The sequence below is a fragment of the Seriola lalandi genome, unplaced genomic scaffold (genome assembly GCF_002814215.2).
Source record: "Seriola lalandi dorsalis isolate HSWRI2012SDOR001 ecotype SW California unplaced genomic scaffold, Sedor1 jcf7180002054585, whole genome shotgun sequence".
In the NCBI taxonomy this organism is placed as follows: domain Eukaryota; kingdom Metazoa; phylum Chordata; class Actinopteri; order Carangiformes; family Carangidae; genus Seriola; species Seriola lalandi.
The window spans coordinates 2,935,037-2,962,039 of NW_019525138.1; the positions used below are offsets into that span (position 1 = coordinate 2,935,037).

The 27,003-nt window shown below is 41.0% G+C and overlaps 1 protein-coding gene across 1 annotated transcript in view; it reads right to left on the bottom strand.

Moving 5' to 3' along the window:
• Window positions 1–27,003, bottom strand: part of grid1b (glutamate receptor, ionotropic, delta 1b) — a 177,100-nt gene that overhangs the window by 9,819 nt on the left and 140,278 nt on the right. Inside the window, exons 12-14 of the mRNA XM_023418838.2 lie at window positions 19,411–19,606; window positions 14,929–15,095; window positions 2,989–3,229 (exon numbers count right to left, since the gene is read on the bottom strand). Coding sequence (XP_023274606.1) covers window positions 2,989–3,229; window positions 14,929–15,095; window positions 19,411–19,606 — 604 coding nt within the window. The remainder of the gene's footprint in view (window positions 1–2,988; window positions 3,230–14,928; window positions 15,096–19,410; window positions 19,607–27,003) is intronic.

Sequence of the window (27,003 nt, forward strand, 5' to 3'; positions counted from 1 at the left end):
TGTTATGTGTGAATGTGACGGAGCAGCCAGGTCCAGGCATCAGTTACAACTTGAAATATTGTGTCGTTCACAAACTGCAATTAACATCAAACTAAAGTCATTTCGGGCCAGTTTTTTTCCTCCTTTGTCTAAAGCTGAAACGTCTGGTTCTGGAAATTATTTACTGCTTAATTCTCTGATAAAGAAACTGATATTTAGCTTTGGCAGTTTATCAGAGGACGATTCAATGAGCCAGAAATTTTGACAAACAAAACTTCTGATTGAAGTTGTGAAGTAAAACACCACCTGTTAAAAAGTTTTAGTTTGAAGGGACAAAAATAAAACTTTGGCATGTGATCATTAGTTTAGTTTATGGTTGTAATGGAATAGAAATGAGTAGATGACATTAGTCGTAATGTTTTCTGGAGATAAGATGTGTATCACCATTATCACTCATAGGACATTGCATACATTTATCTATGGAGAACAAATTAAAGAATTATTTCCAGAACTTGCGCCACAGAAAAACCAGCATGAGGAAACTTTTTGCTCTGTTATAAATTTAGAAATGAATCAAACAAACAGAAGGACCTTGGCGAAGGCACAGATGTTGTTTTTTTTTTTTTTGTGTGTCTTTATTTTGATAGTTGTATAGGAGGTCTATTCTGACCTGTGTCAATAGCTTCTGCTTCATCCCAGCCTCTCTCTCTGTCTGTCCAAATGTCCCTCCTCCCCTCCGATGAAGCAGTTGTAATGTCATTATATGTCAATGGACCAGAAACCCTTGCCAGTCTGTAATCCTTAGTAACCTGCACGAGATCATAGACAGTCAAGTGTAAATAAAAATGAAGAGGATAGATGGAGAGAAGGAGAGGAGATAGATAACACGGGTGTCCACATTGACATATAATTTGCAATAAGACGTGAAACAGTGATAGAACCAGGAGTTATGGACTGGACGGGACAAATCTTATTGCTACAGGGCGACTCACCCAACGTGAACTGTCTGCTCACACTTTAGTTTATGGATCCACATCATAGCTGCTCTGTCAGTTTGTCTCCTGTCACATGACTAAATCCTGAATCCTGGTCACATTCACAGTGTGTGTCTGTGTTTGGCACGGCAGGTGAATGTTGTTGTGTGGAGGCAGGTCTGAGGTCAGTTTGTGTTGAAGCGGAGCTTAATGAATCTTTGGAGAAGTAAATGTTGAGTCTATGTCTCAGTTCCAAGCTAAACACTGTTACAGTAACATGCACACTGCGCTGTTTACAAGATAAAAGGTTCACTTCAGATCCAAAATGGAACCAGCTACAGGAACCTGACCAACTCAATGTCACTCTGTCTGAAATAAATGTCACCAACTGCTGATTCTATTATCTAATTGACTTTAGGCTTAATTATATTGTTCAGAATAAACCAGGGAATAATGAAAAAATGTCAATGTCAATGAAATTTAGGTCTCATCAGTCTCAGGAGAAAGTAAGAAATAAAATATATATATATACAGTCTATTTACATTTAAAGTGAGTACGCCTGTAAATCACAGATTATATATATATATATATAAGTTATTTTATGATGCACATACATGAATGAAATGCAGGACTTTCTGACGGTTCATGTCACATTTTACAAATTAATTAATTAGGAGTGAATATGAGTTGAAATTATCTTAGCTAAGCCAAATCACTTGTCAACATGTTTCCATACTCTTATTGAAACAAGTTCTCCACACACCTTAAACCTGGTTAAATGAGTATTTAGTCTAATACTGAGACACAACCTGACCCCAGATCAGTTAAACAGTGTCTTCCTCTGAGGTGTAACAACTCTCCCTAACAACTCGGTGATAAATCAGTAGAATATAATTATAGGAGTTGATTTATCTGCACTAAAAACATCAGTTTAGTGCAGATGTTGTTGTCAGTGCTTATTAACATTTATTAGAGAGCATGAATGTTTAATCCGCTGCTTCTCTGTAAACCCTGTGAAGGTGGAGCTGTTAGCTGAGGAGTTACAGAGGTGTGTGTAACATTCAGAGAGTGATCGAGCAATCGGATGCTGTATGGTTTTTATTCAGTAAAGCTGGAGTATCTATTAGCAACAACAGCAGATGATTGTGACCCACTGTGATAATGTCACTGTGAATGTTTGAACCCAGGGTGAGCTGCACTTTAAGTTCTCTTGGACATGATAAATGACTCTTTGTGTCTCTTGATGTCTCATAAGGATTTCACACTGAAATGGAAAATGTCCAAAAGTGTTAAGAAAGTGTGTCTGTTATCCGTCTCTCTCCCGCCTGCTAATTATAATCTCTTTGCAGAACCCTTGGGTGCAGGAAATTACCAAAGCTTCACTGTAGAAAATGAGTTTATAACAATAATTCAATACCAAGCACTTGAATGGTTACGGAGCCGGCGCTGTGGGAATTAATCATTAAAGTCTGCGGGTGCACTCAGCTGTTGTAGAGGAGGGTTTTGCTGGGAAACATGCAGGACATGCCAATAGCCAGATCCTGACTTGCTGGGCTCATTCCAAACTGTTTGCTCGTAAGGCCTCGAGTGTTTGCGTCAAGGCCAAGAAAACGGCTCCCGGGTGGTTCATGGGCGGATTAGTAAAGGTGATGGTCGAGTGGAGTGCGCTGTGTGCGTCGTGTGGTTTCATACAAAAACACATGAGCTCTGTCAGTGTAGGACGAGGTGGGTGGAAGCGATGGACGGATAAAAGAAAAAATGGAAGGGGGGTAATAATAAGAGACCAAATTTGATTTCAATCAGTGGCCTGGGCTGATGTGGCACAGAGCACATCTACCTACTCTGTCCTGCCTCACCACCCTCTGTCCCCCAGCTCTCCAGCTCTAACTCTAGTTCCTAACCCTCTCTCCTCTACAGCTGGGTGTACTGGAGCTCCACTAAGTCGGGGCTCGCGTCTGCGGCTGGATCCTTAAAGTAGAGTGTGGCAGTGTCCTCCCCCCACTGGCCCGTCCGCCGGGCCCTGTGCTCGGTCACCTCTTTGGGCTGCTCCTGGCGGCAGCGGTTGCTGTTCCACCAAGCCTCCAGCCCGGCCACCAGGCAGGCCAGCAGCAGGCCGGCGGCCAGGATGCAGAAGACGCCGGCGAAGCTGTGCAGCTTGAGGGAGCGGCCGTCCGGGTGGGCGCCGGCGTGGCTGTTGAGGTCGCAGCGGCCCGTGCGAGGCCACCACTTCTGCTTCATGATGTCCAGGTCGCCTTTCTCCTGCAGCTCCAGGATCCTAGAAGAGACGAGATAAACAGCTCAGTCACAAGGAGACCATTAACTCATCTCTCTGACCTGAAAGCAGCCAGAGTCAATCTCTCCTGCAGTCCTCAGATCCTCAGGCCCTCAGGCAAGTGAATTCTGATTTCAATCCAGATATGAAGCTGCTTCATTTTCATATCTGCTGTCACTTTTCTGCCTCATAACCCTTTTTCTTACTGCAGTGGAGAGCTTAAATAGTCATATTTGTACAGTCTTTTAAGAGCTTAATACTGCAGCTTCACATATGTGACAATATGAGAAAAGATATAACCCTGAAGATGAGTCATGTGACCAGGTCCTTAAATATCTCAATGTAAATACATGAAGCAAATGTTTAAAACAAAACACAAAACAGTGATACTCAGTATAATCAATTAAAACAAACAAAAAAATAAATTAAAAAAAATATATCTTATGAATTAAAATACAAATAGATAAGTCATTCAAATAAAACAGACCAGCTCCATAGCATCACTAGTGGCCAGAAACTGTAAGTCACCTTTAAATGTTAAATTCCCATTATATTTTAATGTTCTTGCATACATCACCACCGCCTGCAGTAACATGGACTTTTGTTTAATTGCAAACAAGGGACATTAATCTGATATAAACTGTGACATAAATCTGATCACAGATGAACCAAAGTCAACACACTAACGTTCCTGGCAGCAGCTTAACACCAGAGACAACTTCCACTGGATGTTAAAGAGGGTGTTTGTCATATTCAGCAGCAGTGAACTTTGGTCTGACACAAAGTGTCCTTCATTAAATCCATTTGAAACAAGTACAAGAACTGACAGTTCAGTGAAGGCTGGATTTTAACATGTAAAAAATCCCACAATGGGCCTCAACAATACCTCTGTATGAAGCGACTTGACTTCACAGCAGTGATTCTGTTATTGAAAAGTGTCATTATAGGCATTACGTGACATGTTAAATGGTGCTAATCACTGCTATAGAGGAGGGAAGGAGCTCAGAGCCTTAGTCAGTGACTTTTCCAGGGGAATTAGAGACTATTGAATGAAACATAACAGATTTCACTCATCATGCATCAGTTGTGATCTTGTGCTGCTGCTGCTGGAGGAGAGTATATTGAAGCGTTTTATTTCAGAGGTTGAATACAGGTGAGAATTGGTGGCTTCATCTTTTCAGAATGACAGCTGGATTGATTTGTCAGGAATTGTCCAAACAGCAGATGTGCTGCTTGTGATTTTCTCTCCCTGTCTGATGATTATTTTTCTTGATGGTGTGAAATGATGGCTGATATCTCTCGGTTCAACACTTCAATTTAAAGTTAGGTGTTCAGCTGTAGATAAACTGCAGTAGTTTAACACTAAACAATCTCGGTGAGAAACATCAGGATTGCAGGTTCAAGGGTGGAGGGGAGGATTTTAAGTTGGGTGAGCACAAGAGCTCCAACCGCTAGTCGGTGCTGCTTGTTGTCTAGCCAAGACAAACCCCTTCCGCCATTTTGGCTCACGTGACGTCATCTTTCAGATCACGTATACACACACACACACCCCCCATCTGAATGTTTTCTGTATTGCTGTGTTTTCTGTGTGCTTAGTTAGTTGGATGATTGGTAGAATAGTGTTATTAATCTGGACTGTGCTTAAGTTTATTGATGATTGTGAACATTATTGTAGTTAAAGAGAAGTCTTTAGTCATTATGGTGCATGCTTATTGTGACCTGTGGCTGACTGAGAGAGTCAGAGTGCCAACGTGACCTTGTTTAGTCTCTTGCAGTCATTGACCCCAGGAGGTCAGCTACTTTAAATGAACTATTTAGGTCGTGAGACTGCAACCTGGTTTGGTTAGTGATGGTGGTGCCCCATATTATTAATTAATTAATATGAATAACTTTAATAATGATCATTAATCATTTCTTAGTAAATAATTTATGATTTTTAGACATGAAAATAAATCATACTAAATAACCAAACGCGTCCCTACCAGATCCAACAATATGCTGTGTTAAATTATTCACCACTCACTCTACTGAGACTTCTTTGTAAAGCCAGTGGTGAGGAAAGGCAAATCACGCAAATGTTTGAGGCCCCTGATGGCCCCTCATATTGTCACATTTTGTAATGACAACTATACAAAACCTCTCATTAAGACACTATACAGTGCACTGCTGCTGCCCCAAAACCCCTTAATGGGGCCCCTGATGATGTGTGCTGTAGCTAGCTAGCTAGTCAGCTGACTGTCTGCAATGGGCTTCTTTGCTTGTTGCCCCTCAGAGTGTGGGCTCACCTCTGTGTATTGGACCACGCAGTGGGTCAGATGGTAGTTTCATTCATTTTTTGCATCCTCCAGACTTTAACTATCTGTTAGCGATTAATTGTACACTACTTTTCCCATTGCATTATGGGATTGTTTCTGCTTGTTTTAGGCTTTTGAATGGCCCACATCTCTGATCTGATACAAATGGTTCTGGTACTCAGCTGCTCTCAGCAGTTAGTGAAACAATCAACCAATGAGAGCTCTGTAAGCAGGTGAAGAAGCGTGAGGGCGTCATTCCTACATTATTACTTTGCTACATCCATTAAAAATAACGACAGATAAAAAGCCACAAGGGTCGAGGAGCTGGACACAGCTGTGCAGGTTGTCGTAAGTCGACTTAATACTGTAATAATAACTGCTCCTGCAGCCACTAATGCAGCTTCAGTTCACAGGATGTCAGACTAAACATCGAATCCTGTATCGTGAATAATTGTGGACACAGTCATATTTATTTGACTTCCCTCAATAACATCTCTCCTTGTATATAGAGCTGGTTTTATTTCCCCCCGATACAACTGAAGTGCAATGAATTTTGATTTCACTGGTCACAGGTTAAATAATGATCTGAATAAGATTGATTTAAATAAGAATTAATATTAAGTTAAATAGCTCCCACGAAATCATTAGAAAATGAGGAAGCCGTGAAATTAAGTGTAACCACCGTTCTGGGGATTATTCACAACATATCTGTTCCTTTAAACCTGGACAAATAAAAACAAAACTTATTTTTAATACTGAAGTTTTGAGAAATACATCAGGTTTACAAAGTCTGATTCTTTTTCATTACCCTCAGTTGTTGTGGAGGTGGGTTCACATGCACAGGCTTTGTTCCCACTCCCACAGAAACACCTTTAAACATCAGTGTGTGTCTCTCATTAGACCTGTCAGTGTGAGGAACTAAAAGGAAGTGCAGTTTTACCGACTGTGTCACAGCTGTGAGGTTCTCCAGCTTTGTCAGAACAGCTGTCAGCACATTTGACTGTTCCACACGGCTGTGGGTATTTATAGCACCGCACTATTAATTAATCACACCTACCTGTAGAGCATCGTTACTGTGATATCTCAATCATCATAATTAACCGTCTGAGAGATGATCAATGATAATATTATAGTGAAACTTTCACAAAGGATAAAATTAAAGATCATCGACAGGGGAAATAACAGCTCCACTGTTAAGACAATAATAAAGCCCATCAGTCAAACTGGTGACATTAATCAGCCTGATTTTAAGTGACAAAGTGTCACAGTGAAGATTTAAATAATAACACAATCAGGAAAATTGGCAACAAACCTTAACAATGTTTTTTACCATACAATTACATCTTATATTTAATCTCCTCCACAACTGGCTCCAGAAAACCCTGAAGTATGAGTGAGATGCACAAATACAAATCCACTTTAATAAAAAGTGCAGGATATGGTGCGTGTGGTTTTTGTGCATACACTTAGTCTCTACATCTGGCCCTGGATCAGTTATAATCATAGATATGGGCAGTGATTCAGACGTCTGGAGCCAGTCTATGTGCAAGTGACAGCAGATATGGAGATGAGCAGGAAACAGTAAGACATCTGGACAGATGTGATTTAAAAAAAAAAAAAAAAAAAATTTATAGGATGCTCACGTGGGAAAACATCCATCTAGTGTTAAGTAAAATGTTCCTGGGGGACGCATATTAAAAGCTCTCCGACACATGGACCGAGGCAACAGCGTCGTCTCATGTGTGACCTGAAACACTGTCACACTTCCTGTACATGGAGCCATTAGTTAGTGATGGACACGGCGCTGCAGCCGGCCCAGTGCTCTCGTCGTGTCGTGGAGTTAATTAAGCAAACTCTGTCACAACCACTGAAGTACAATCTGCTTTTAGCTGCAGTGAAATCACAGCCCAATTTGCTATATTTAATCTGCTCAACTCAGCATGAACATGTTGAAGGTCAGTGCACCACGGTTTCCATCTAACCCCCCCTCGAAACACCCCGAGGACAAAATAGTTTTACAGCACAAATCAGCAGCAGAAGCAACACAGTCTGCAAAGGTTATTAATGGCAGGATTATCAAATGGAGGTAATACAGCAGTGTTGGGACGAAGTATTAAAATGATGGTTGGAAATGTGGAGATAATGGTTTTCCAGCTGAACAATAGCTCTGCCCTCAATTTAACACCCAGCCACATTATTTCTGCTCATCCCTGAGCGCCGTGCCGCGCACTGCGGCAAGAACACCTCGGGCCGGTGGACGCCGGCTGAACCGGGCCCGGCCCAGTGCAGGAGCTTCGTTAATAACTACTGGTTTTGTCTTCATTCACTGGCAAAAATTAATCCCTGAATAAACACAGGACTGCTTAATTAAGGAGGAAGTGTGAGGTGCAGAGAGAGGAGAAGGAAAAGGGGGAGAGGCCGTGAAACAGTCCCACAGTTCAACAATGAACCAGATGACACCAGAGAGGAAACTTAAAGAGCTGAGGGAGGTTACAACAGTCAGAGAACAGCACGATACACCAGAGAGTCTGTTTCTTTTTCTAAACGGCACAAAAATGACTCCTCCAACCCCCCCCCCCCCCCCCCCCCCCCCGTCACACCACATTTAATCCACATCCAGAGAGTGGGAGGACTAGAAGGAACATTTACTGTGAAAGTTTTGAACTTGATTTTGTGACATGAAGTGATTTTATTGTCTAAGTACAAATGTTAAATGTTGATGAAAGTAACTAGCTAATACGCTGTGATATTTATGCGCATCTTTACCTCAGATTTGATTCTTACTGTTTTACAGTTCAGTCAGCAGCTACTGGTTTGTTATGTCTCTTTATGAAACAATTCTCAGTGCTTTGTCTAAATGCACAACATTTACATTTTAAAAGGAGATAATTAAAGGTCAAAGACGCTGTGCAGTGGCAAATTGATTATAGATTCTTCATGGCTTATCATGATTTTGTGTCTGTTAATACTAAGACGTTTGTTGTGACCGGTGAAGATGAGGATAATGTATGATTTTACAGCTTTAAGGAATGAGTTTAAAGTCAAATAATCACATGACATTTGTACTGTACATTATAGAGAGTTATTGGTTGCTCAGTCCAGAAAGTGCTTCCTGGTCCTATTGATGTCAATACATCTCTTGGTGCTGGACACCCCCTGCAAGCTTGGCACGCCCCCACACAAGGTACAGCACTTATAATGAAGAGTTTTCTTTAGTTTTGTAGCAATGCCGAAAAGACAGCATGTTCTCAACTGCCTACAGAAATCTGCTTTATTATTTCCACGGTTCTCCACCACCCCAAACATTATAGTGTGAGCCTGCAATTCAAGGAGGACTGCTTCAGAAACCACGCACAGATGTTTCATTTTCACAACGGCTATTTCTATAATTCACACTTAACGTAGCCGAACAGGGGACTCAGGCTCACAGCCTGTCAGTCTGCTTTATCATTGTGGATCTGTTACCCGATCACGTTAGTGAAAAGCAGCGTAGCAAAGATATAAATGCTTAAACGTTTGTCAATATTGACATGCTATACTTTGTTAGCTCAGATATATTATCCATAATTTAACCACTCAGTTCATTGCGCAATAACTATGCCCACTAATTGCACTTTAATTCATTCAGATTTACTGGCATCTTAAACCAGCAGGAGGCGAAGCGGTGGAGACTCCCTACCTGTAACTGTCTGTCTGTTCCCCCATTATTTATATTCCTTTATTCCGGAAGTGTCCACACATTAAAAATCAAAAGGGTTTCTCATAAACATATTCCAAGTGATGAATATTGTCATCTGAAGTCTTTGCAGACTGTCTAGCATCTTGATTTGCAGAACCCTCCATATTTCTGCCTCTTCCCTCCTTCTGGCTGCCTGACAGTGGGTACGCTTGTTTTCCACTCCAGTCCAGCTTGTGAAGGCGGATCGGGTCAGTCCTTTTTTCCGGTTCAGGATCAGGCTCTTGCTCAAACGATAAGGCAGAACCAAAGCCGCCACAACTGTTTGTTTACATAAGACATGCAGAGTGTCGTTGCCATGGTAGTTGCCGGCAAGCTGACCAATCCTCTGGGCTCTGACTCAGGAAGTCAGGTTATAGAGCAACAAAGTCCATGTAGGGGTAGGTCAGGATGGACACCTCCACAAAGCACTGGACTTTAAAGAGAGAGCCTGTTTGTTTCCAGTTTACCACAATCATCCTAGAACCATGACCTTGAGTCCTTTGACCTTTTGTAACCATGACAAAAAAGTCCTCCAACCTTAACAAAGTACTTGTTTAACCCAAACTATGATCACTCCTATAACTTTATAAACCTTTACCAGCAGTTTATTACAGTGTGATCTCCTGCTGCTGTGGGGGGAGAGGAAACGCTCCTGTGGGTCGTATCTGAGGTCAAACAACCTGCAAGACACGTGGCATGTGAGTCATAACCTCTTTTAATTTAAGGGCGTTTAAATCCACATCAGATGAACTGTGTTCAATGTTCAGCCCTTTTTGTCCAGACCACACAGATGGTAAGAAGGTGCTGCACTGTTCACATGTGAACATCCTCCTGTACCTTTAAACTGACAGATGCTCATTCAGTTTGTTGAGTACAAAGCTACAACAGAAGTGTCCTCACACTCTGACTGTCCATGTCTGTACTGCTGGAGCCCAGTCCTCCACTCAGGTGATCTGATCTGGTCTCTCATCACTTACAAAGCGGACCGTCTCAAAGCTTTAAAGAGCAGCTCTGACAAATGGGATGTTCCCGACAAGAGAGAGAGAGAGGAGCTTAGAGAGCTGGAGAGAGAGAGGATGAAGGAGAGATGCAGATGGAAGCTGACAGGACAGGAGTGAGAGTCAGATAAATGCAGGGCTGGAGGAGGTGTAAATGACATTTTGGATGTGGAGTTGCTCTCGGGCCCCAGGCGTCCCTCCCACGCAGCAACGAGGCGCACAAACACATCCCAGAGAGCCCGCTCCCCTCAGCACGGCTGCTCTGGTGATAATGTGCCGCAGCTCAGCGGTGCAGCAGCTAATGCTTTATGTTAACATCTCTATTAGTGCTGCTGTTGTCGGCCTCAAACCTCACAATCACTGTTTGTGTATGTGTTTTTTTTTTCTCCCTCACAGAGTCAGGTGGCGGTTCATGTGTTGACGAGTCGGCGACCGTGTGCGCCACACATCAAACATCTTCTCTGAGCTCCAACTGTGAGCTGCTCCTCTCTCAACTTTGGACAGAGAGTTCAGAGACTTCCAGGATCCTCGGGTCTCTGAGCCCCACTGCTTCTCATTCCACACACCAAATCACACAACCATTTACACCTGGGGGGGCACAAGTTCCTCCAGCCTGTGAAGCTTTAAACTCAGATCCATTTTAAAATGACAATAGACAAGTTTTTTTCTTTAACTTATCATTATGAAGTAAATGTTGATCACACTGTAATGGCTGTAGAATAACGACACCATCTGTGTTTAGATTGGTTCCCTGAAAGCCTCACTTTCACTTTGTAATTCTTTCAGCCACCAGGCACAAAACTTCATGGAAAAAGTAAGGCTCAATCTATGGCACAAAGGAAGCAGACTTGCCACTGCACAACCAAAACAGAAAGAGGACAGTGTTTGATTTCCCCTGGTGGAAGATATGGCAGACAGAGGAAACCGTGGAAACTCTCACTGGCAGAAGAAAAAGATCCCCGTTGTCGAAGGAGGCAAGGAAGGCGAAGAGGGAGAGTGACAGAAACCGAAGTCAGAGCATTCACTGGATGGAGAGAACCAGCTGGAACCAGAGAGAGGCCCAGTAAAAACCTTATGGATTTTTTATTTACGGTCCAGGACAAACCCTGGTGGACCCAATATCCAACTATGGAGAGAGCTCCAAACCAACATTCTCCTTATTTCTGCTAGATCAGTGTCTCCCAGCCTCTTCCAACTCAAGGCCCACTTCAAAAATCTCAAAACGATGGCCCACATCTGACCCCGTAACATTGCGATCTCTTATTTTGCTGATTTAGCTCCTGTTGGTAACCAGTAACTTTGATTCTTTGTCATAGATGTAATCTGTTCAATCAGACTGAGTCAACAAGTATTTGATGCGGTGCAGCCAGTGACAACATAAAAGTTCCTATCACAGTGATGGACCTTAATACGAGAATAAAAAATAATGACATGAACTTTTCAACATTTTTTTTATGTTTTTAAAGATCATTTCATTTGAAAACATTTAAAAATGTTATTTATATTTTCATTAGTTTTAAATAATTAGATCTTTTCACCAAATTTTTTTCTGTTGATGGTGATTTGATGGCCCACTTGCAATACCTTCGTGGGCCCCAGCCCATAGGTTGGGAACCACTGTGCTAGATCATCAAGTAATTAACACAGCCGGGTGTTTTGCTCTGCCTTTATCTCAGCACTGAGATCAGTTTCTACTTCAACTTACACTCTGCTCTGTAATGTGATAGCATGAGTAGCCATGTTGCTAATGCTACTGCTAGCAGCCAGAAACAAACTACGATTCAGTGTCTGTGTGAAAAACTAAACAAAGAACATGTTTCCTGGTGATGGCCTCTCTAAAAACTGCAAATAATGTCACTTCATTTTTTTCTGTTACATTCAGCATTTGTGACAGCAGTGCCAACACCAATGCCATAATTATAGTACAACATCTATTGCCACTTTAACCTTTAATGAAAATGAATAGTTTCCTACTCTAATGAGAATCTGATCGATGGAACGCCCTGTGACAAACCTGTGCTTCACCAAACTCAGAATTGATTATTCATGCTTTTAGCAGTGAACTGGAAACTTTAACGTCTAAAATACTTCTTCACTTTTTAGCCCAAATGATAAGAAATGTTCAGGCTCCACTTTCCTGTGTTTAAGTTTGTTAAATTATGTTTCTTTTTCCACCGACTTCCTGTCTGCTCTCTGGGAGCCGATCAATATGAGACGGATGAGAAAGTTTTCACATTTTGAAGAGCTGCTGCTTCTCCTCACACCGTTAATTCATGATGTAATAATGTGGAGATTTACTAAATGATCTACGCCATTCTTAAACTCGCACTGGGATCAATTTGTGTTTGGGAAAGAGAGAGGAGACGAGGTTTCACTCCGCGGCTCGCTGATTTCATCTTCAACTCAGACTCAAGGAGATAATTGAATTTCCTGAAAAATTTGCAGCTTCTGTAGAGACATCTGCCTTGCAAAATCAAATAAGTAATTAGCACACGTCCCTCTGTTTACACATCACACCGTGAATAATCTCATTTGCCTCACAACGGCGCTGCTAAACACAAGCTCGTTTCATGTGAGCTTAATTGACTTTAGCGTTGAGCACTGTTATTGATTTAATGCAGAGTAAAAATTGCCTGCAGAAGTCAAGTCTCAGCTCCGCTCAAAACCATTACAACAGCCACACGTTTCCAACACCTGCAACACACCTCCTCCTCCTCCCGTCAACGTGTCCCCTCCTTCACAGGAATTTAACACCAGCCTGTTGTAATTGGCTCAGACTCTTCACAGAGGATTTACAGGCTGATAATGACGACTTAAGTCAACACAGAGGATCAAACTCAGACAAAAGCCTCCGACCTTCATCATTAACTCCCCGTCAGCCTTTGTTTGACCCCACAAAAAAAGCTGCAGCAGAGACCCACACTGTCTGCATCTTAACCTTTCTCTCTCTCTCACTGTCCATCAACGCAACAACACTCAACACCCAACAGTCAATAATCACTCTGCCTGGACCTCCAGGCCACATCACCCTCAGGTTTACAGCTATGACTGAGCAGCACTGTCTCTTTCCATTCTCTCTGTAAACTAAGAATATGTTTCCCATTCATTTCTATAAAGGTGTCACCGCTGCTGCTTGTCTTTAAACATGTACTTTTAAATTTGTACTTTCACCTCAGGCAAAGGCAGTGGCTCCCGACCCGGACTACGAACTATTACTGTTCATTATTAAGTATTATAATTAGTAGCAGCCTGAATTTCCTGTCAGGGAGAAATAAAGTATATCTATCTATGTATGTTATTCTATGACATCTTTATGACTTACTATACATGTGTGTGTGGCTGACTGTATGTACACCAATCAGCCGTAACATTATGACCACCTGCGTAATATTGTGTAGGTCCCTTTTGCTGCCAAAACAGCTCTGACTCGTCGAGGCATGAACTCCACAAGAACTCTGAAGGTGTGCTGTGGTATCTGGCACCAAGACGTTAGCAGGAACTCCGTCTGCCCTTCAACTGATTCACTTCATGCATGAACTGTGTGTGTAAATGTAACTTAAATAAAGTTTGATTGAACTTAAAATCACATGCACAGTGTTTTCACTTTTAAGAAAGTAAACAGGACTTGGTCAAAACCTAGTATGTGACGTCATAGTATAGTATGGCATGGCATTAAAACGTCATAGTGTAGAGGTAGTTATTAAAAATAGCAATTGTAAAAAGAATTTATGAATGAACGATGAATCCATCAATAAATACTTCAGGTTTTTTATAAAACTGGATGGATTCATCTTTCACTTATAAATTGTTACTAGTTACAATTACTATTTTCAATGTCTATTAAAATATGAAATTGAGGAAATGTTTTATTACTTTTCCTGTGACATCCCTGGTCCTCCATTTAAGGTAAACACAAGAAACTTGTGCTACAGAAAATGGACCAGACTCAGTGAATAGCTCCCTAAGCTTAACATGTCCTATGATAACTTAATTTAGCTATACAGACTAATGAGCAGTGATAACTAACATGTCTTTGGGGTCATCAGGTGGGAACCTCCTTTCACCAGTGTTTCGTCTAGTTGGTCCCACGACACCTCCAGGAGGCCAGACAGTGATCAATGGCGTCCCAGAGTCACTCCCCTAATGCCAGCCATCACTGTTCCTCACACCACAACTATTTTCTTTATCTTGCCTATGCTACTACAAACAACACCATCATCAACTCTGACAAAACACACTAGCAGATTCAGCAAACAAACTCCCCTAAACAGTTGGAAAAAGTGGCGGTCATTTTGAATGAGGGAGGCAGAGTCAAGGAGAGTTGCCTTCTTGAGCTAAACTCTCCCCCGCCGGATTTGGCTGTGCTCTACCCCCCCACTCCCCCACTCTCCAAGACAATGAGGGAGGTAGAGTCAGGGAGAGGTGCCTTTTTGGGCTGGCTCTCCCCCGCCGGCTTAGGCTGTGCTCTACCCCCCCCCCCTACTCTCCAACACCACACCATGCAACTCACCTAAAACAAACAAACTCACCAAACAGCCACAGACACACTACAAACCAATTCAATACAAGCAAACAATACAGGCCACCATATATGTTATCTTACTGGCAGGTAAAACGCTGCCGTCTCCAGGCGAGCTGCTGGAATAAAAAGAGAGTCGTCCTGCGCTGTGTGGTGAAGGCGGAGTCACTTACTTCTGTGAGAACAGGTCTCTGTAGGGGCTGCCGTGCTGCATGGCGATGCCGTAGCCTTTACTGCTCATGCTGTTTCCTGACACGGTGATGGTGCAGTCGTCGTCCGTCAGGGCGGCGTACTCCAGCACCGCCATGTCCCACAGGAAGGCGTAGGGACTCTTCTTCGCCTGCAGACAAAGGCGGAGGGAAAACAAAGCACACAGATGATGGTTTGTTTACAGGCTGGTGTTTGTTACAGACTGGAAAACACCTCTCCAGGTTTTTGTTCTAGTTTCTATGGAAACAAAGGACTTGTTTGAGACCGACCAGTCAGCTGCAATTTTAGTCACCTGTAGTTGAAAGTGATGAACTTTTACTGAGATAAAAAGTTCAGTTATATGAAGCTGAAACAATTAGTAGATTCATCAATGAATGAATTGATTTGTCAGTCAACAGAAACAAAGACGGAAACTCATTCAAACAAATGTCATAAATTTTCAGGTTCCAGCTTCTGAAATGCAAAGATTTCCTGCTTTTACATTATAAATGGAATGGATATTTTATAGATAATCAATCTATTAAAATTTAACTGATTATTGGTTTTATTATTCTATAAAAAGGCATGGCTCACAACAGCTGACAGTCATCAGGAGTCTTCTTGTACTGTAAAGCGGGAAGTTCTAGCAGAAGGTACTCCAAAATAAAAGCACTGCTTCAAAATCACTGGATTAGCAGATGAACTGACAATGAAAATAATCGTGAGATGTAGCTTGACACTGATGGACAAGTTGATTTTTTTTACCCACATGGCTTTTATACAACATGAAAAAGAACTGGCTCATCAGGAGTCATCCTGTGGAGACCATGATGTTTAAACCACATGAAAGTCCGTCCTGGGATTTTTCAGGATATGGTTTTGTTCTGGACCAAAGTGTTGGACAGAAAGATGGTCTGAATTAAATTTATCATGAACTGCACTTATTAAGAAAAAATATAAAATATTAAGCCCAGAAAATGATTTTGACCTGTTCTTCTATTTTTACTTAAATTTCTAAAAATATATTAATTCTATTTTACCGTCGTTTGTGTTTCGTTTGAATTTTTATTGTTCAGTTTTAAAGGCTCATCGAGGGACGGACATTCCAAGGTTATAAATGCTGTTGTTTGAGGCACTGATTCATCATACATCCCATATGAAAATGAAAATTAGATTTATTAAACACAAGGTCACGATAAAAGGTGCATGATTTTGTATCCATAATTCAGTGTCTAACATCTTCCTGTCAACTTTATACAACGTGGTGTGAATGTAACTCTGAGGTCATTCCTCTCTCTACTGGTTGAGGTGATTGGGTGAGGAAGAGGAGGAGGAGAGGGGACATTAAGATGCCAAAAAAAATAAAAAATAAAAAGCAGCAGCAGGTGGAGTGTAAGTGGATGAGGATGTGGATGTTTTCGCTGTGTCAGCAGAGCTGCATCAGGAGCATCTGCCTTCACTGTCACTGCTAACTGTGTGTGTGTGTGTGTGTGTGTATATACACAAAGTGTTTGAACACCTCCTTCCCTGTATTGCAACAGACTGCAGTCTTTAGATGCTTTCATGCTGTTACAGCCTAATTACCACGTCACGTCTCATTGACGCTCTGTTGCTGCTGCTGCTGCTGGAGCTTCTTTGTGTTTGCGTCTCATCATCTGTGTGTGTGTATGTGTGAGAGAGTGTGTGTTTTCTTCTTTCTCCAGGTGACACTGGGAGACAAAGCTGTGCAGTGTTTGCAGAACCCCACAAAGACACTCAGCTACGTGACGACACGCTGGGTGGAGCGGCGTTCAGCGGGAAAAAGGTTCTTATGAATCAAAGGAGGACAAAAAAGGACACAAAGCCTCAAAGGAGACGCACAGTCAGAGTCAGAGCTGCAGCACACACACTGCAAATAGAGACATCCCTCCACTCCTCTGTACTCAACTCACAAAGTAAAGAACAATCTGACTGAGCAATGACATGAGGAGTCATCTGAAGAGATAACACTGCACAGATGAGCAAGAACAAAAATCGTCTCTAGTCAGTAATATACAACATTCCAACTGAAGAGAAACTCAGTGAGTTCTGTACCAGGAGCTGCTGCTATGTCTCTATTCGGGATCAGTTTCAGGCTCAGATTCTCAAGTTGATGTTTCATTCATATCAAATCAACTATTTAAGCTCAGGAACTTTGAGGGTTTTGAAGCAGGAGAAACAAAGAAATAAAAAGTGTGAGATTTAGTATCTACAGCTGTTATTTCAGTTTGTCAGATACAGATTTATTTTACATGAAGATACAGTAAATATACCTGGTCTTAAAGGACTCAGATCAGGACCTATAAAGCCTGACTGTTTACTTCTGTTAAATCTAAAAAAAATCTAAAACCCTGACCTTAACATATTTATGTATTTTTATGATGACTTTTGTAATTTTTATTTTTATGTTGTATCTTTGTTTCACATATATAGCACACTTACATTTACATTTAAAGTTTTTTGGGTGGGGGCTATGCCACATCAAATGGACACATTTTGGGACAAGGCTATGAACCAAACATGGTGGCACCCATGTCCCGTACTGGACTTTCCCCACCAGCCTGAGACAACGGTTGGCCTGAAGTTACATGACCCACTTTTGAAGAAGTCTGGTGGGCAGATACGTGTGTGTTTACATATTATTGGCTGTTTTGTATTTTTTGTTACATATCTGTTTTATTTAAATGTTATCTTTAATATGTTATAAGATGACCCTGATGAAGGCAACAAGCTGAAACGCGTTGGTCTAATAAAGTCCTGACCTCTCCTGACCCTGAACACACCACAGTTCAACACGCTCTTATCAGATCTTATAAAAAGTGAAGTCTGTGTTTCTGCAGAATCGTCCAGTATTGATATCTCTCTCTGGTTATTGGGTTGTTTTTGTTGCTGCACTCAGAACCCACTTCATCTGGACGCTCTCTGATTCTGAGTCTGTGGAGTGGACACTGATCAGAGCAGAGGACACTGTCATTATAAAGACATCCAGCGTCAGTGTTACAGCTGGGCAGTGCTCAGGTAATGATGGAGGAGCTCTCTGAGGGCTTGTTTACACCACATACTGTTCTCAGAGATGAAAATTAAAGATCAGAGTGATCAGAGTCTGACCGTGTTCTCAGTGCAGTCCTGGTAAATGTGGATCTCTCTGGCAGGGGGGGGGGGGCAAGCAGCTCTGTATTGGAAAAGCACTCGACAATAGCAATAAAAGTGATTAAAATGTGTGTGTGCGTAACGGTTTGGGGAGAAAACGTCAAAGAATCTGGGGAGGATGTTTATCATGCAAATGGCTGAATAATGGATGCGCTCAGAGCCGATTTGTCTCCGACGCTAATTTGTCATCGGCTTTTTGGGAGATCTATGAGTATAATAATATACAGCAGCAATACACAACTTCTGTTTCCACACACACACACACACACACACACGCACGCACGCACGCACTGCAACACTGCCTCACTAATTGGTGTATTGTGGAACTGCTGTTGCAATTAAATAACGGGTAAACAGAGGAGTCTTAGTGTGTTTGCCTGCTGTGAATAAAACAGAGGCTGTGTGTGTGTGTGTGTTTACACCACAATGACTGACACTACAGCAAAATCAGGGACAGACCACGTGTGTATGTGTCATATGAGCGCAAACAAAAAAAACAACATATGACTAAACGATGTGAGACGAATGTCTCCTAGATACATGTATGTTTTTATCCACATACATGTGACTGATTCATTATTACATTACAAGCTGGGGACAAAATATGATGAAGATAATACAGAAGATAAACAAATATATGAATAGACTGAACTCATTCCACAGTCTTTGAAACTTCTACTTTTCACTGTTGGTTTTCAGTTATAACCTGTAACTTTTTCCACATTTGAATGTGTATTAACATCTAGACCTGTGTTCTATATGTTGTTGAGTCGTGTTCGTACATTTTCCCAAATGTTTCCATCAATTCTCAAACCAGAAAAATCTGTGATTTTAATCATGGTAATGGTTCACTTCATCGGTCGCCTGTCAATGACATCATATCCTCTATGATCATGTTTCAGTGTTTCCTGCCTGAAGCTCCACATTGTCTTTTTCCTTAGTTTTAAGTCACTCTTTTAAAATCGACTTCTTACACTGTGGTGGTTTTATACTATATATTTTAACCAGATGAGGGTTTTAGTCATTGGACGTCCATTTTTTTAATTATAGTTCTCAAACACTTCTGGGGATATAAACAGGATGTATATTGTTGTCACTGATTCAGCAAGTTACTTTTTAGCCTATATTTGTTTACATTTTGTCCATCTGTCACTATTAAAAGAAAGCAGAGGTCTATAAAACCTTTTGGCTTGATAATTCAAAGTTGACTTCAGAAACACATGTGCGGACACACACACACACACACACACACACACACACACACACACACACACACACACACACACACACACACATACCTTGCGTATGCCCTCAGATGGGCTGGACACGGAGTAGTCCATGCCGTTGTTCTTGCTAATGGTCCTCCACAGCTCAGCGTAGGTGCTGTCCTGCTCCAGAGGGTTGGTGCCTTTGTTCCTGAAGTAGTCGTACACCGCCGAGTCCCTCACCGTGCCATAGTCCACGTCGATCTGCCGCGCCAAGTCCTGGAAAGACCTGGAGGACACGACACGGTGTTAGCAACACTCGGCTAACCCTGGACCACGTCTACAGTATGCAGGATCTGGCTCGGGTTTGGAGGTCTAGACTTGACTAAGACTCAGCTCAGGTTAGTTGGAGTTCTCATACAACTTTCATATAAACTTGAGCCAGCTGAAGCTCCAGAGTTGATTCTGTTTGTCACTCATGAATCAATGTGCTGGATTTCAGCCACTGTACAGACCCACCGACCAAAGACATTATTGATGACACAGCAGCTAAACTATGTAAACAAAAGCACAATTTATGTTTTCATTTAACAGTTTACTTACAGGTCTTTCCTCATACATTACCGTCTATTCAGAATAAAATAAAATAATAAATGTACCCATTATGAAAAGTTATTTCATTTGCTTATATAGTCATCTTTTAAGATAATAAGTTTAAAAAATAATAAAATATCAAATCTATGGAAAGAAGAATTGGCCCTAAATGTCCCTCTCGGCTCACTGTAAAATAATGAGCACATGTATATTAGACTTTGTGAAACAGGAACGGACTCTGAACACTGAGCTCCAGAGACACAGCTCTGAGCTACTGATCATGTGACTGATCATGTGACTCAGCTGAAGCCTCTGCTGTTCACTGTGGTGCCTTCACATCCACTAATGTTAGCAAGCTGGTTTTCGTGATGACAGGCGAGACATGAGGCATTAATGCAGCAGATGTTTCCCCGCCTGCTGTTTGGACACACACTGATGAGACATGTCGGCCGGTCTGGTTTCATCACTGGGGGGTCTGAGTCTAACTGGAGGTTCTGGTTCACTGAAGACGTGGACATGGAGCTCAGTCTGAGGAGTAGCTGAGTCTGTTGTGATTCTCATGTTTTTTTTACTGACGCTCATCACAGTGACTGAGGGAGTCACAGGTCAGAGCTTTAGCTCTATGAGCTGTCAGCTCAACGCTCCAACTCATGACTTTAAATTGTTTTGTTTCATTCACCATCTCCTTCATTAAGACTACGAACGCTGGGATTTCACTGATCGACGCAGTGATGGATGTTTAAAGACCCGAAGCAGTTGGACATGTGTGTTTTCTCCGTTTCATCTATGAGCAGAGAATCAGTCACATGACCATTTTGTGTTTATTGTGTGTAAATTGGATTTTCTCTTAATGTTCATGTTAATTTCTTGTCGTGCAGTGAGCGTGTGGAGCTGACGAGCAACAGACAGGATGCTGTCGGGACGATGTTGATTGAATCGTTAATAACGCCAGAGTTTTAATTACATAATTACAGTGCTGGTGGAGATGGAGTCTAATTGGATTTTGTAACGAGTAGATGTATGGAACATAAACCAGTCAGAGCTGCTCCGAGTCTCTGGAGGGCGACTCCACAGTTCAACATCATCACTCAATAAACAAGCATTTTATTTATCTGGAATTACCTTCATACTGAGCTGCAGACTGACATTTACACATTGATACGCGTATGTTTGACATGAACGTGGATCATTTAGTCTTTCATACTCAGTTTCAGCTGATTTACTTTTCTTTATGTTTAATACCGGTTTGTTTGATTTAACAGTTCAAAATTCAACTATTACATGTATAACTTATATAATAATTAGGATTATTAGTATTTTAAGCTCTGTCTTAAAAGAGGCTTTTGGTTTTTATTTACTATTTTTTTATTATTGTAAAACACTTTGACAGGTTCCATTTAATAAAGTTTATAATAATAATAATTATTATTATTATTATTTCATAAACATGTCACCTCTATTCTGTCTGTCTGAAAAACCAATAAACATCTTCATCTTTTCACCTCATCACATATATTCTGTCAACAAACCAAGATGTCAAGGTATATTTATCATGTATAAGGGTTTTAACATGAATCTCCACAAGCTCTCCTCTACCCATAATCCTGTGTGTTTTAGGGTCATAACGTCAGTGTTCAGTGTGAACGTGCTTCAGAAGCTCTAATTGAATTTTTACTGTATTTCCAGTTTGTTTTAGACACAAACTTTCCAGATCTTTTAAAGCTGTTTAGTTGTTATAGTAGTATTGGTATAGTTCTTTAGTTATGATAACTTCATGTTTCCCCTCATGTCTCCGTCCTGCTGCCTGAGTCTCCTCTCCTCTCTGCAGATGGTGGACATAATGTTTTCAGGTCTGGAGCCACTTGAGATCAAATAACATTGTTTCAAATGAACTGAGCGAAAAGAGGAAACACTAGAGTTTGAAAAAGCACCAGGTCACAAAAATGGCCATGTAAAGAGGCTGTTACTCAGAAATTGTTTGTAAGTAGAGTACTTCAGTGAGAGGGGCTATTTTTCAACCGCTGAATGTCACACACACACACACACACACACACAGAAACATAGAGAAATGATGTAACACAATTACCCAGATAAAAATAGTATTTTATGAGAAGGTTCAACTGTCTCATCACGAACCTAAAGCATCTAAAATATTGTGTGAGTGAGTCAGTAACTTCACAGCTGACAGAGCCAGACGAGCTGTCTCCGCCTGTTTCCAGTCTTTATGCAAAGCTAAGCTCATCGTCTCCCAGCTGTAACTTCATATTCAACACAAAACATGAGAAGTCAGTCTGAACATCTAACTCTCCCCCAGACAGCAAAGACATATTTAACAAAATGTCAAATTATTCCTTTAAATACATATTTTATTACGGTTTTTATTTTTAAAGTCGTGTATTCCATGTCCTGTGTTTTCATAGAAATTAATAAATTCAATAATCTATGTTTATATATTTAATGGTACAAGGGTTGTGTTAATTTGAGCCATTACCCGTGGTTCTGTGATGTTTACATGAGGAGTTATGGAGCATTAAACAGGATGTATCAGGGGCCTGTTAATTAGTTCCAGCCTCAGGTTTTGTGAATGCAGCCTCTGGTGTTTTAATTTAAGTAAATAAATGCAGATCAGAACGTCTTGATGTAACTTCCATAATTTCACAAATTTGTGTGTTTGTTGAGACAAGTCAACACACATAGTTTAGATAGTTTAATAACGAACCACCGATGGAAAAGAAGAAGATATGAGTTGGTCTTTTAAAAAACCGGGAGATGCTTATGGAATAATTAGTGTCTCACGAGACCAAACACAACACAACCCAGCTGACCTGAGTGTTTACCACACTGTGGATATAATGTATGATTATTAGTTTAATCTGAGGAGAAATCATCAGCTCTGGCTTCAGTTCACCATCACAGGGTCAGAGTCTCTGATTCTACAAATCTCAACTTTTACATAAGTGTCACACGCATGTTTCAAGTCCTCTTTTGAGCATTTGAAACTATATGAATGAGGCCGCTCTGCTTTTAAACCCCAAACTAGCGCTGTGCACTCAAGCTGTCTTCAAACCCACAAAGCTTTATTTAAAATTTTATAGTGGAGAGCAAAAGATTTACAAAAGCAGCAAACATGTCAGGTTCCATTTTGGGGAAATGTGTCTGAAATGATGTGGTCTGATTCTCGGGCTTGAATACTTTTCTCAAACTACACATCAATCAGCTGGAGTCAAGAGTTAGGACATGATACACAGAATAGATTATATAGATTTTTTTTAATACTAGATTATTTAAGAGTTAAATTTACTTGTTATATGGTGTTACTGTTTGTATCCAGAATTTCTCCCATTTTGTTGCATTACTATTACACATGACGCTTCAGATCTACTGACACCATATGTGCCCAGCCACAACCTGAGGTCCTCTGCCAAAGCTCTGTTAGCCGTTCCACAATCTCTTAAGCTTCTTTTAAATCCCCCTTAAAGACATTTTTACAGGTTTGCTTTTTCTCTGCGCTTGGGGTCTGAATCCTTTTCTCACGTCTGAAATCTATAATTATGTTAAGTCATTCTTATGTTTCTTATGGATTCATTTGATCATTTTTGACTGTTTTATCCTCATTATCGAACTTTTCTTATATCTCCTCCCCAATGTTGTTAAACCTTTAACCTGTTTTTCAATCTGTTTTTTTATCATTCATTTTTATTGTTCATCCTCAGTTTCATCTCGTCTTATGAAGTACTTTGTGACTGTGTTTTGAAAGATGCTATATGGAAAACTCGAAAGCACAACGGGGATCTTATAAACAATAAACCATCACATACATTTATATCCTACGTCTTGTTGAACCGTTGCCAATCCCTCATTCATTCTGATTCTCTGTGGTGTAACAGCTACAATCGGAAAACCCTCCATCTGTTTGAAAGAGACGTTCAGCGGCTTCAGAGGAACAGCTGCCTGGCGGTGTGTTCCTGGATGTCGGAGTAATGACAGACTTCGCTCGGGGAACGGCAGCCAGTGAAGGCGGTTGTCAGTCAAAAGGAAGATGATTCTCTGCTGTCTGAGGGGGCTTTAAAGAAGTCTACATCACATGCAAATCTCCACTTCAGCATTCATCCAATGTCTATAAGAGCAAAGTCTTGCACTTAGCATTTACTCGTCACGCGCTTGAGCAAATCGCCCTTCACGGAGTAACGCGCTGGGGTTTTGCTGATGAAAACGTCAGGTTGGATTTTATTTTTTTTTTTTGATGAGAAAAGACGGACGAAGAGGAGGAACGCAGCCACTGTGTCACCCACACAGATGGGAAATGAGAGATAACATTCTTTATTCATACACAAGATAAACAGGCAGGAACAAGATGATGTACCTGAGCTGTGCATTTTCCTCGAGTGTGTCGAGTGTGTCGAGTGCGTTCAGGCCTGAGAGAAATGTTTTCTTGTTAGTTTTTTTTCTACTCAGACGCCACTTTTAAAGGGATGACTGTGGATTTAAAATCTGTTTGTGCAGCGTGGAAACAAAACTCTTGACTTTCAACAAGGTGAAACACTGCCTCCTCTGGTTTTTCTTCTGCTCGAAACAACAACTACATTTTAATCTACTTGGAAACGATTCATCTGAGCACCTGGTTTTCATTTAGTTTTAGTCTTTTGGCAAATATGTGGATTATGGGTGATTTTAACCTATTTTTCGTCATTCATTTTTTATTTTCACATCCTCTTAGCATTTTGAGGTTACATCTGTCGCCATCTTTGTTGTGTACTGTTACCATGGTACCATGCATTTTGATCTCTGTATTCCGACACAGGTCTGCACTTTGGATCAGCTAACTACTGTTGGTCGCTCCCCTCCGAGCGTGAACCGTGAACCGTGAAGACTGAGCAGCGTTCACAGTCGAGCGTCTGACAGATGCTGTGAATGTTAATAAAGCTGGTGTCCAGTGAGGCCTGTTTGTGTCTCGGTTCGGACTGGAAATAGACTCGTTGGGTCTTTGAACACGACGCACACAGAGGGGTGACAATGGTTGAATCAGAAGATAAAAAGAGGGTTCAGACACTTTGATGTTCGACCCACTCTGTGTTTTCAGGGTGTGAAACCTACCAACAAAAAATGGGAAAAATAAAATGTTACTTTTGATCTTGTGCCTGTGACGCTGGCTAGGAGATAAACACCACTCACACCTCAGCACTCAGATGTTTGATCAATGCTCTTAAAGAATCTGATGGTAGAAATTTACAGGTCACTATCCTAAAGAACTGAAGAGTTTAAAGCTACAAGCTAACGACTTGAAGGTTTGAACTGAAAACCTTCTAAAGACACAAAGCTACATGTTTTCATACAGAAAGTCTCTCTTCAGTCAGTAACGTAGTCAGCTCATTAATCATATTGAACATTACTGCATCCTTTCCCAAACTTGGAGCCTGAAATGCAAATGGGGGTTTCAAGAAAATTTCTCATTGCATGGAGATTTGGATAAGCAAGAGGTACGAGTGTGGTGGAAAAGCATCCAAGAAAAGTTTCTGGGGCCAGTTGCACAAAACACCTCAAGTTAGGTTTACTTGAAAAGTTTAACAACTTCTTTTGTGTAAACACTGTCACAGCTCTTGTCAATCAGATTTATTTGTCTTTCTTTTCGGTTTTTCCTTAAAACAAAAAGAGTTGCACAAAGCACCCTTAACTTTTCTCTTTAAGATTTCCTTAAAATTTTCATTTTAATGTTTTCTCCTTACCTAGTCTTCATCTCTAACGTCAGAATTCACTTAAAGTCAGTTCAAGTGTTACACAAAAGACTTTATCAACCAGAGTTCACCATGGTGAAGTTCCCATCAGAACAACAGGAGCATGAGATAGCGGCTAACAGGCATCACAAGTGCTAATGGCAGCAAATCAACAGTCTCCATGGAAACAGTAGAATTTTGCCTTTTAAATCTTTCCTTCCTTAACTAAGCAAACCTTTTAAGAGATTCTGCGCAACACCTTTGACACTCCCTCAGCTAAGGAGAAATGAAACCTTAAGTGTCACACTTAAGGTGTTTTGTGCAACCGGCCCCAGATCTTCCAAAAAAACTAACAAACTTGGCGACACTGGTGTGGCTTTCACTTGTTGGAGAGACATGGGTTTGGCCTCACTGCTCTTAGACAGGAGTAGGCTATGTAACTATTACATTTATTCTCCCTAAACAATGAATTATCATCTTGGAACTGTGGTAATTTCTCTGTAGCCCTTCAGTGTTTGTGTAATTACTGTCACTGTCACTTTACTTAAGTAGGGAGTTGATGTTAAGTTGAGGCGTCAGCTGTAGCTTTGCAGTAGGTTTTCCAGCGTCTGAGCAAACAGGGTAACATCAGTTTGGGAGTGGAGGCTGCAGATTATGTTACAAATAAAGACAATGAGCATAAGGACTCTTGTGGAGCTTAATAAAATTTAAACAGCTGGACTCTTGAAGTTTTCAGACCTCAAATTGAAGCTAAAAAGAAGAAGCAACGGTGCTGTGGACTCAAGTGCTCATTAGGATCAAACTCCGGCTCATGGCTCTGTTAAATAGAACATGTCTCTCAATAAGTCAGACTTGTTGACAGCGAGGAGAGCTGCAGCAGATACACCGGTAATTTATGAATGAAGTGTCAAGATGCACTCATTTGTTATTAATCTGATCTGTGCTCAGTTTAAAAGAAAATGATGTGAGGATCAATCAATGTGAATCATAAACAAGAACTGAATCTGTTCACTAATCCAAACAGTTAGACGAACAGGCAGACAACTGGCCGGGCAGCAGGTAAATTATAAATATTTCCAAAAGCTCTTATCACAAACTTTTCTTATTTTCCAGGCTGTTATTTTATCAAATTATGGCTTTTTTACCGTCTGGAGTTTTTGTTCATAAAATCAAAAATCATACATGGAAGTCTGTGTTTACACCGGCCTGTCTGGAACATTAAATTATAGTCCATATGAGCTGACTGAGGGCTGAGGTTCAGGAGGTTCACAGTGATCACAGCTGCAGAAATATTTCATCAGTTTGTCTGGGTTTACTTGGATCGCACTGCTGATCGAGGTTTATTCTCTTCTGCAGAAGTTCTCAACAAGGTTTTTACAGG